The sequence below is a fragment of the Symsagittifera roscoffensis genome, chromosome 1, assembly GCF_963678635.1.
Source record: "Symsagittifera roscoffensis chromosome 1, txSymRosc1.1, whole genome shotgun sequence".
Taxonomy (NCBI): Eukaryota; Metazoa; Xenacoelomorpha; order Acoela; family Convolutidae; genus Symsagittifera; species Symsagittifera roscoffensis.
In genome coordinates, this window is record NC_087062.1 from 8,910,670 (window position 1) to 8,923,410 (window position 12,741).

The 12,741-nt window shown below is 31.0% G+C and overlaps 1 protein-coding gene across 1 annotated transcript in view; it reads right to left on the reverse strand.

Annotated features, from left to right (window-relative positions):
* LOC134857190 (potassium voltage-gated channel subfamily C member 1-like) overlaps positions 1-12,741 on the reverse strand; it is a 45,615-nt gene that overhangs the window by 11,941 nt on the left and 20,933 nt on the right. Inside the window, 1 exon segment of the mRNA XM_063873566.1 lies at positions 4,902-5,056. Within this exon segment, the coding sequence (XP_063729636.1) occupies positions 4,902-5,056 (155 nt within the window).

The following is a 12,741-nucleotide window of genomic DNA, read 5'->3' on the forward strand; positions in this document are numbered from 1 at the left end:
CAAACAACAATACAAAACATCCGAGCGGCAACAATACGACATATTCCTTCTATTTAAAAAATCACATCGAACATCCAGACATCAACACGCATCCACATCTTGGCATAAATATTGACATATTTGGCGATTACTCACTGCACTTAGGCCACTCAACTTAAAGGTTAACAATCAAGAAATGCATATGACAGAGAAAAGTCAATTAATTTTAAGCCTTATTCATGACGGGTCAATTCTGAAAAAAATATACCATTAGCACTCATAAGCAAACATAACTAAAAATTAAACGCACATTTTGTCCAATTAGATTTTAACCATGCACTATTGTTGCTCCTAACGAGCTTTGTATTCGGGAGATTTTTAGTTTTTTTCTTTTGATTCGAGTGATATATCAAATTAAAGCCCTTTCAATCGTGATTCAAATGACTTTTAAAAATTCAAAAAAATTGCCCAATTCCGAGAGAAACCGGAATGAAATTTTTGGTTTTTACTCTAATTTCGAGCGAATAAAGATTTTTCGTCATAGTTGTAATAGGCTTATAATTGTTAGTGAAATTTTTTAATTTTTTTTATTTTTATAATTATTTTATGCAGAAAATTGTTTTCAATTGTACCAGAAAAACTTTTACGATCCAAGTTCTAGGGTTTCGTTCAGATTCTATCATCACACTAAGAACAAAAAAACGATGCAATTTGAAACGAAAAAAAAAACTTTGTTAGAAGTTTTTTCACAATATGGTCGGAACACTCTGTGCTACATGCACAGCAACCGGCTATCGTTGTTTATTCTTGTTAACTCTAACTTACTTTAGTACGCATAAACCATTTGATGTCACGTATGCAGATATAAATATAAATAAAAATGTCGAAAGAAAAAATGGATTATTTCATTAGATTGCACGGACGAAGTGACCAATCTCGCCCAAAACTGATTTAGGGGGAGAGAGTTTACTTGGTTGATAAAAAAACTTTTCATCCGATCAGATTTGTTCAAACTACAAGCAGGTCTTAAGGCTTGAACTTGCCCTTTAATTTTAGAGAGGATTGTTCACTTGGGACAAGTGCACTTTTTCTGATCAAAGGAAAATAAAAGTCCCAAGAAATTCAATTGATAATTACAATACAAAAACATTTGACGTTCGAATTTCACGGAAAATTGTTTTGTTCATCTATATGAACGAGCCTTGTTCGACTGAAAAACTTTTCTGCAATGTTTGAGTTTACTTACGTCCATTCAAAAAACAACAAAAACTGTGTTTGTCTGACCGCAACTTTTGTCTGCAAAGTCATGATAGCTGTCTATTTGAAAAGCCAGATTTCCTCATCTGCACATCTGCCATCATGATGAAGAAATCTGGCATATTATGACAAAGATTACATTGGTAAGTCTATAAAACCAAATTGTGATAACTTTATAGAAGTTAGCTCTGATCTTTGTCTACGTCAAAACTTAGCTGAAATGCGAAATGTAACAAATGAAAATTGAAAACAGCGTTTTAGAGAGTAAAAATTTAATTTTAATTAAGTCTTATTTTCATTGAATTTTAATTGTTCAGTTTTTAAAATTGAGTTTTAATCGAATTAGTGGACAAAAGTTAATTTTGTCCGCAAGTATATGTTTATTTTATGCCAAATTTTGTTTGCGATTTCCATACCGGCTGATTTTTGTGTCTCACTATATGTAATAAAGGTTGCCTTTTAGGACAAGCATTATTTCATAAATGAAAATTTTATAAAGAGGTGAAGCTGAGCTTTACAACACTTGCAAAACAACACAAGAAACTTCGAAAATTTTGAAAAAACCAGATCTATCAGAATGAATAAGACTAATTTGCAAAAAAAAACATGCCAAGACTAGAGTGTGAAATTAGCATCGGAAGCTAACTTACCCGTCAGTAACAAAGCCGAAAATACTTTGGCAGATACCCTTTAGCCGAAACAAATTAAGAAGACATAAAACTTATGAAAAGTTATTACGTCTCCTCAAATGCTGCTCGTCAAATGAAACAATATGAGGCTACTAAGCCGATATTTAAAAAAAACCTGATAAGACAAAAAAGAAGAAAAAGGCCAGAAAAAGAAGTTATTACGTTCACCTCGCACTCAAAAAACCAACACGCTCACACAAATTTGTTTTGCTCCTCGAAAGACGCAATATGAGGCCAATAAACCACTATACTATAGACTGAAAACTATCAAGCCGAAAAAAGGAGAAAACAAAAAAGCCGAAAAAAATTGTAACGACTCGAAGTTAAGTCACTAAACCGATAAAAATTAGGCCAAAACTATTAGTGCAAAACAAAATTTTTGAGCGAGAAGAGGCGAAAACAAAAAAGTAATTAGATTAAATCGGGGTTAAACAAATTACAAACAGCAGATGTAAATCAGAGTTAAAAGCAACTATGATCAAAAAAAAAATTTTTAGAATACAATTCTTTAATATAGCAATTAAGCATAATATGAGCACCCCATTACATTACCTTCGCTTATTGCAAGAATAGTGATAAGCAATTTTGCCTAGATCAAAAAACTAGTATTACACGATTTTTGCTAAATGTATCTAAGTTTTGTCCGATAACACAATAACCAAAGCTTTCCTTACACAAGAAATCCCATTGATTGAGGGGAAAATATTTTCCAGGTATTCGCATTCGAGGAGTTATTGTATGAGATAAAAGTTCATAGTTCACTCAAAACTCTGAATAAAACACAAATACAAAAATTTGAGGGTTTTTTTTTCAGTTTGTCTAACAAAATTTTAGTCCAAAACTGTACTTCTCCCAAAAGTGGCCTGATTTTGTGATAAATTGAAATATATAACAATATAGGTGAATTAAAAATTTCAAGCTTGAATTTGCATAAAAATCCTGAGTCAATTTAGTTTTTTTATACGAAAAATTCAGCCTGGACTACAGTACTGATTTAAATCAATAGGACACAGCAAACAACAAAAGTAAGCTTAAACGCATTTTTTTTTCAAATTGGGTTAAAATTCGACAAACAGTGATGGCAAAAAGTCAGAAAAAAACTGCTTAGAAATTCACCAGAATTAATTCAGTGCAACTTATCTTCGAAACTCTCACCCAAAATTTTACTCCAAAAATGGGTCATTTTGGTTTTTGCAATTAATCAAAAATTCATTTAAAACTACCGCAATAATTGATGAAATGAAGCTTCTAACACTGCCCAACAAAGTTCTAGAAGAATAAAATCTATGAGAAAAAAGGGTATAAGAGGACAAATTTGTGTTTGATGCCCGAAAAAGGTCACTACTAAATAAAACTCAAAATCTTTGCTTATAAGCAAACTGTAAATGTTTTGATTACAATTTTTGCTGTTTGTCCCTTCTAAATCTTTGTTAGGCAGTGTAAGAGGTTTCTTTTGATTAAGCATTCTCATCAATTTTACTTGGTAGTTTTATCGTAAATTTTTATTAATAAAAAAAAGCCAAAATGACCCAGTTTTGGGGAAAAGGTTTGATTGAGAATTTCTAAGAAACAATTGCAACATATCAATTTAAATGAAAGCTTATGCAATTTATGTTTCCTTCAATTTTTCTCTAATTACAATTCAAAATACGAGAAAAACGCGTTTGAAAGTTCAAGTTTTGATCGTGTTGTCCGGATAATTTAAACCAGCACTGTACGTTATAGACAAAAATTACTGACTCCTCATGTAACGAGAGCAAAACTGATAATGCTTTGCACTTTGCACTAAAAGTACAAAGGAGAACATGGATAGCCGGTTACTGCAAAAGTAGCACAGAATGTTCCGACCATAGTTATAGAAAATACAAAAAAGTTATTTTTTCAAATTAGAGTAGTTTTTTTTTGCTTGGTGTCATAAAAGAATCAGAAAAAAATATTAGAGCTTAAGCGCATTCAACAGACATAGTAAATTAGGCAAATTGCAACATTTTTGGTAGAAAAATGACTTGAAAAACAAAAACATCGAAAAAATCTAAAAATTTTTGTGTTTTTTGAAATTTTGACGTATTTGTTTCCAAAAAGACGCTAAAACACGAAAGTTCGGATCCCAACTGAAAAGGCCATAAAACTAAATATCACTCAAATATCTCCAATAAATATTTGTGGTAGCTGATTTTGCCTGGAAAAAAACTTAAACACACTCGAATACAAAGTTCCTCACCATTTGTAAAATGGTTGGAACAGTAATTCAGCACCCTATTAGTTGAAAGGATCTAATAAACAATATCTCTCCCCCTATGATATCTACTAAAGAATCTCCACTCCTTTAAAATAATACAGTAAATTAGCACTAGAGATTTACATTGAGAATTCTAATTTTGCTGCATTCTGATTGGTCGCAAAACTCGACTAACTTGATCTACTGAACAATCTCTCCCCCTTGTTAAGTAAATCCTAGTGATCAAACAATTATATCATGATATTTTCTAGATGAGTTGAAAATATTCATAGCAAACAATAATATATTTTACTGCAAATCCTTGAAAATGATTACATTAAGTGTAATTTTTTTCCGATTATTTTCAAATATATATATATTTTTATATACCTCTGCTAACTTTCCAAAAAAGTGTCAGATGCAATATTTTAAGCAAAATATTGCCTGTAGCAGAAAGAATTTTGCTAGATATAGTCATTCTGGGTTTTGCATAATGCTCAAAATGACTGACCTATAAAAAAGCCGTCATAACTTTTTTTTAAAAATTTGAAAATTATGTGGGGAGGGAGTGACGAAAATGGTAATCAATACGTTCATTAAAAGTGTATAAAATGACCCCAACTATAACTTGTGTAGATCATTTGATCATTCTCAACTACTGTTAAAGCACTCAAACACACTTGATGGCAAAGTTCCTGGGGATCTGGTTTGTGTAGTATTATAAACTATATCCATAAACTATATACAACAGTACATACCTAGGAACATGAATATGCCGAGAATGAAGAGCTCCTTCATGCTGGCATGGAGAGTGTGCCAGAGGATCTTGAGGCCGACTGAGTGGCGGGTGAGTTTGAACACTCGGAACACACGACACACTCGCACCACCCGCAGCAGACCAGTGGCCTGGTTGCTGCACAAACACACACAATATTTTATAATAATAATATAATAATAGTAATAATAATATAATAATAATAATATTTCAGTTCATAGGTAAGCAAACTGTAGTCAATATGGTGACCTGGACCAACTTAATAGTCAAGAATACTGCTTTGTATTTTCGATAAATTGTTTTTTTCCGCTCTTCTTTACCTGTCGCAAAACGTGAAAGATTGGGGATTTGTAAAATGGGCTTATAAATATAACTATCAACAAATTGAGTTCGGAAAAGTAACTGGCGGCGAACACTTTTGCACGCGACTAAGTCTCTCCAGCAGAATGTAAGGAGTCAGCGTTGCAACCCCCCCCCCCCCCCCCCCCCCCCATACTGTGAAGACTTGCCAATGCCGCGTGAATTTGATGTTTTAATGGTGTTTTCACATGATAAATACAATCCACTGCCTGATTTTAGTCTATTCCGGAACTTAAACTCTTCGGCTCTTTAATACCTTAAGCTTTAGAGTAATCTATTTTTCAAGGATAGATTTCATGTCGTTGCTCTGTATGTCGTGACACCTCAAAACAACCTTAAAATTTTTCAAAATAATCGTATTATCTTTTAAAGGAGAGATTACAAATATGAATTCTACATTCGTTCAAATAAAAAAAATGACTTGCTTGATTTTTCCTGATTTCCTGATAACACCAAGCTCCAGTGGTATCATATGCAAGCTAATTCTGTAGAAAAGATCTCTGGAGTTCGTGAATTTTGAAAAAAATTTGATGTCAAAAATCCGATGGTGTACAATTGCAAATATTTCAACACAAGGCAATATTTCCATTTTGTTTTTAGATTAGCAAGCAGCTTTGCAGAATCAACGGAAAATGCAGACTTTGAAGTAGCAGGTTTAGCCAAATTTGTTCTGGGTTTAATCGACTAAGGCGTTTTTGTTGATGCATCAATTTCAACAAAAGGTCACTGGATTTCAAAGTTTTTCCGTTCAGTTTTCTTGTCTCAGGGCTACAAAAAATATATTGAATTTTTTATCATTACATTCTTTAGGTTCATTAGCTGCCTCTTAAAACTAAAGCATAACTGTTATGAAATTTTTTCTTTAGTATTTCATTTTCTTTAACAGCTAGGCAAAAAGATATGAGCAACTGAGACAACTGTTTGAAATGTTAAACGCTCTTTGTAATGAAGTATTCGTTGAATTTTTGCGCCTACTTACGCACATAGGACAAAAAAAAATAAGATTTTTGGGACAAGAACTATTCCTTCTCTTTTCTTCCAAAACCGACATTTTTTAAGAGTCGATGAACGTAGTTCAGACTTTTGTATAGGTCGCGATGATTTTTTTTTTCGTTTTTGTTTCAGGAAAAATCTTAAATTGCTCTGATAACGAAAGAATTGAATTCATACTTTTAAATGCACTTATGAATGCCCTCAAGACTATATGAACTTTTTGAGCTCAATTCAAGTTAGTGAAAGTTGTTATATGAAAGTTGTTGTATGAACAAAACTAGTTAATCTGAAGCCTGCATTCAATCAGCAGCAAAAGATCGTTCATACAGCAATAGAGCTGTAGAGGTCGTTTGAAAACATGTTTTAAAGTGAGAAACAACTGTTTTAGCATGTGAAAAAAGTGAAAAACAAGCATGAACACAAACTTTTTGTTGACCAAAGCATTTTCGCAACTGTTTTTTGACGCACTCATAAAATTTTATTAATACACTATCCTCGGGCCTGGTGGTTCTCTGATAATGATATATTTTCCTCGTGCGTAGAAAAAACAGTTGTAGCTAACTTTTTTTGAGTTAGACTCAATTTGAGAGAAGGTAGCTAGAAGGTAGGCAAAAGGCAATCTCCATTCATGAAAGTTGAAATAGCGCTAAACAACTCGATCAATGTCTAATTTTGAAGGTGGAATTTAGTTTTCAGATTTCTTAGCAAAATTACTTCTTTTTCTAGTAAACCCCTTTTTCTCAACTTGGGTTATTTTTATCGAAAAAAGCGAGCAAATATTACATTGATATTGAAATTCAAAGAGCATACAGGCCATATTGAAACTCAAAAGATGAAATTTTTTCAAAAATCAAGTCAACATTTTTTTCTGTTTTTTTTTGCGTTTATTGGCTCCTTTCCAACAGTGTTTTGGCTATGTTTGTCTTTGCTGTTGTACATCTGTTATACACTCCATCACCATTATCTTTTTTCAGACAATTGTGAGCGTTTAACTTTCTTTTGAGTTAGACACAAATTGAGCTACACACATTTCTTAATGTATGTGTCTCAAATGTTGGGTCTAATGCGGATAATTATGTCAAAAATGGATTTGTTTTTACGTTTATTGGCTTCTTTCCAACAGTGTTTTGGCTATGTTTGTCTTTGCTGTTGTACATATGTTATACACTCCATCACCATTATCTTTTTTCAGACAATTATGAGCGTTTAGCTTTTTTTGAGTTAGACTCAATTTGAGACACACACATTTCTCTATGTGTGTCTCAAATGTCAGGTCTAATGCGGATAATTCTGTCAAAAATACTTTAACACTCAAACTTGTCAAGAAAAAAGGAAAATGGAGATATACAAATTATTAGAGATTTCATTTTTTTTGTTGGATGTTCTTGTGTGGTTTTATTTGGGAATACCATTAGACATCAGTGTCCAAGATAACCAGTAAAAAACCAAAGATTTCCCACCAATTACCTCTTTTGTAGAAAAAGGTGAGCATTTTTTTAGTAGATTATTTGATCAAAATTAGTATGCTTCTCACCGATCAAAAAGCAAAAAGATCAAATTTCATAAATCTAGAGAGTTTAAAATGAAACCGCAATTACTTTTAGCAAACAAATAGATTTTCAAGAAGGAACATAGCTAACAGAAAAATGAAAAAGTCAATGAACGCAAGTAAACAGAAAAAAAAAACGCTGACTTCTTTTATGAAAAAATCTCCGCTTTCGTACTTTAAAAAAAAATAGATGCACTCTACGCTTGTTGAATTTTGAAATCAATTTACAAAATTTTCCCAAATTGAGAAAACGGTATCAAAAAATAAAATTTTAATTTCGCTGGAAAATCTAAAAATTTAGTTCCGCTCAAGAAACTAGAAGTCTAATGCGGATAATTATGTCAAAAATACTTTAACACTCAAACTTGTCAAGAAAAAAGGAAACTGGAGATATACAAATTATTAGAGATTTCCATTTTTTTTGTTGGATGTTCTTGTGTGGTTTTATTTGGGAATACCATTAGACATCAGTGTCCAAGATAACCAGTAAAAAATCTAAGATTTCCCACCAATTACCTCTTATTTGATCAAAATTAGTAAGCTTCTCACCGATCAAAAAGCAAAAAGATCAAATTTCATAAGTCTAGAGAGTTCAAAATGAAACCGCAATTACTTTTAGCAAATAAATAGAGTTTCAAGGAGGAACATAGTTAACAGAAAAATGAAAAAAGTCAAGGAACGCAAGTATGCAGAAAAAAATAACGCTGACTTGTTTTATGAAAAAACCTGTTTTTTCGTACTTAAAAAAATAGATGCACTCTACGCTTTTTGAGAAAACGGTATCAAAAGGTAAAGTTTTAATTTCGCTGGAAAATCTAAAAATTAAGTTCCGCTCAAGAAACTAGAAGTTTAAGGAGGATAATTATATCAAAAATACTTTAACACTCAAACTTGTCAAGAAAAAAGGAAAATGGAGATATACAAATTATTAGAGATTTCATTTTTTTTGTTGGATGTTCTTGTGTGGTTTTATTTGGGAATACCATTAGACATCAGTGTCCAAGATAACCAGTAAAAAATCTAAGATTTCCCACCAATTACCTCTTATTTGATCAAAATTAGTAAGCTTCTCACCGATCAAAAAGCAAAAAGATCAAATTTCATAAGTCTAGAGAGTTCAAAATGAAACCGCAATTACTTTTAGCAAACAAATAGATTTTCAAGGAGGAACATAGCTAACAGAAAATTGAAAAAAGTCCGTGAACGCAAGTAAACAGAAAAGAAGGCTGACTTGATTTATGAAAAAATTTCTATTTTCGTACTTTAAAAAAAAATAGATGCACTCTACGCTTGATGAATTTTGAACTTAATTTACAAAATTTTACCAAATTGAGAAAACGGTATCAAAAAGTAAAATTTTATTTTCGCTGGAAAATCTAAAAATTATTAAGTTCCGCTCAAGAAACTAGAAGTCTAATGCGGATACTTATGTCAAAAATACTTTAACACTCAAACTTGTCAAGAAAAAAGGAAACTGGAGATATACAAATTATTAGAGATTTCAATTTTTTTTGTTGGATGTTCTTGTGTGGTTTTATTTGGGAATACCATTAGACATCAGTGTCCAAGATAACTAGTAAAAAATTAAAAATTTCCCACCAATTAGCTCTTATTTGATCAAAATTAGTAAGCTTCTCACCGATCAAAAAGCAAAAAGATCAAAATTCATAAGTCTAGAGAGTTCAAAATGAAACCGGAATTACTTTTAGCAAATGAATAGAGTTTCAAGGAGGAACATAGTTAACAGAAAATTGAAAAAAGTCAAGGAACGCAAGTATACAGAAAAAAAGAACGCTGACTTGTTTTATGAAAAAATCTATACTTTCGTACTTAAAAAAATAGATGCACTCTACGCTTTTTGAATTTTGAAATCAATTTACAAAATTTTACCAAATTGAGAAAACGGTATCAAAAGGTAAAGTTTTAATTTCGCTGGAAAATCTAAAAATTAAGTTCCGCTCAAGAAACTAGAAGTCTAATGCGGATAATTATGTCAAAAATATTTTAACACTCAAACTTGTCAAGAAAAAAGGAAACTGGAGATATACAAATTATTAGAGATTTCAATTTTTTTGTTGGATGTTCTTGTGTGGTTTTATTTGGGAATACCATTAGACATCAGTGTCCAAGATAATTAGTAAAAAATTAAAGATTTCCCACCAATTACCTCTTATTTGATCAAAATTAGTATGCTTCTCACCGATCAAAAAGCAAAAAAATCAAATTTCATAAGTCTAGAGAGTTCAAAATGAAACCGCAATTACTTTTAGCAAATAAATAGAGTTTCAAGGAGGAACATAGTTAACAGAAAATTGAAAAAAGTCAAGGAACGCAAGTATACAGAAAAAAAGAACGCTGACTTGTTTTATGAAAAATTCTCTACTTTCGTACTTTAAAAAATAGATGCACTCTACGCTTTTTGAATTTTGAAATCAATTTACAAAATTTTCCCAAGTTGAGAAAACGGTATCAAAAGGTAAAGTTTTAATTTCGCTAGAAAAACTAAAAATTAAGTTCCGCTCAAGAAACTAGAAGTTTAAGGAGGATAATTATGTCAAAAATTTTTTAACGCTCAAACTTGTCAAGAAAAAAGGATGGTGGAGATATACAAATTACTAATGATTTCAATTTTTTCTGTTGGATATTCTTGTGTGGTTTTATTTGTGAATACCATTAGATATCAGTGTCCAAGATAACCAGTAAAAAACAAAGATTTCCCACCAATTACCTCTTTTGTAGAAAAAGGAAAGCATTTTTTTAGTAGTTTATTTGATCAAAATTAGTAAGCTTCTCACCAATCAAAAAGCAAAAAGATCAAAGTTCATAAGTCTAGAGAGTTCAAAATGAAGCCGCAATTACTCTTAGCAAACACATAGAGTTTCAAAGAGGAACATAGCTAACAGAAAATTGAAAAAAGTCAATGAACGCAAGTAAACAGAAAAGAAGGCTGACTTGATTTATGAAAAAATTTCCACTTTCGTACTTTAAAAAAAAAATAGATGCACTCTATGCTTGATGAATTTTGAACTTAATTTACAAAATTTTACCAAATTGAGAAAACGGTATCAAAAGGTAAAGTTTTAATTTCGCTGGAAAATCTAAAAATTAAGTTCCGCTCAAGAAACTAGAAGTCTAATGCGGATAATTATGTCAAAAACACTTAAACACTCAAACTTGTCAAGAAAAAAGGATAGTTGAGATATACAAATTATTAGAGATTTCAATTTTTTCTGTTGGATGTTCTTGTGTGGTTTTATTTGGGACTACCATTAGACATCAGTGTCCAAGATAACCAGTAAAAAACCAAAGATTTCCCACCAATTACCCCTTTTTAATAGAAAAAGGGAAGCAATTTTAGTAGATTATTTCATAAAAATTAGTAAGCTTCTCACCCGCAAAAAGATCAAATTTCATAAGTCTAGAGAGTTCAAAAGGAAACCGCAATTACTTTTAGCAAACAAATAGATTTTCAAGAAGGAACATAGCTAACAGAAAATTGAAAAAAGTCAATGAACGCAATAAACAGAAAAAAAGAACGCTGACTTGTTTTATGAAAAAATCTCCACTTTCGTACTTTAAAAAAAATAGATGCACTCTACGCTTTTTAAATTTTGAAATCAATTTACAAATTTTTCCAAATTGAGAAATTGGTATCAAAAAGTAAAATTTTAATTTCGCTGGAAAATCTAAAAATTAAGTTCGGCTCAAGAAACTAGAAGTCTAATGCGGATATTTATGTCAAAAATACTTTAACACTCAAACTTGTCAAGAAAAAAGGATAATGGAGATATACAAATTATTAGAGATTTCATTTTTTTTGCTGGATGTTCTTGTGTGGTTTTATTTGGGAATACCATTAGACATCAGTGTCCAAGATAACCAGTAAAAAACCAAAGATTTCCCACCAATTACCTCTTTTGTAGAAAAAGGTGAGCATTTTTTTAGTAGATTATTTGATCAAAATTAGTAAGCTTCTCACCAATCAAAAAGCAAAAAGATCAAATTTCATAAGTCTAGAGAGTTTAAAATGAAACCGCAATTACTTTTAGCAAACAAATAGATTTTCAAGAAGGAACATAGCTAACAGAAAATTGAAAAAAGTCAATGAACGCAATAAACAGAAAAAAAGAACGCTGACTTGTTTTATGAAAAAATCTCCACTTTCGTACTTTAAAAAAAAATAGATGCACTCTACGCTTTTTAAATTTTGAAATCAATTTACAAATTTTTCCAAATTGAGAAATTGGTATCAAAAAGTAAAATTTTAATTTCGCTGGAAAATCTAAAAATTAAGTTCGGCTCAAGAAACTAGAAGTCTAATGCGGATATTTATGTCAAAAATACTTTAACACTCAAACTTGTCAAGAAAAAAGGATAATGGAGATATACAAATTATTAGAGATTTCATTTTTTTTGTTGGATGTTCTTGTGTGGTTTTATTTGGGAATACCATTAGACATCAGTGTCCAAGATAACCAGTAAAAAACCAAAGATTTCCCACCAATTACCTCTTTTGTAGAAAAAGGTGAGCATTTTTTTAGTAGATTATTTGATCAAAATTAGTAAGCTTCTCACCAATCAAAAAGCAAAAAGATCAAATTTCATAAGTCTAGAGAGTTTAAAATGAAACCGCAATTACTTTTAGCAAACAAATAGATTTTCAAGAAGGAACATAGCTAACAGAAAATTGAAAAAAGTCAATGAACGCAATAAACAGAAAAAAAGAACGCTGACTTGTTTTATGAAAAAATCTCCACTTTCGTACTTTAAAAAAAAATAGATGCACTCTACGCTTTTTAAATTTTGAAATCAATTTACAAATTTTTCCAAATTGAGAAAACGGTATCAAAAAGTAAAATTTTAATTTCGCTAGAAAATCTAAAAATTAAGTTCCACTCAAGAAACTAGAAGTTGATCACCG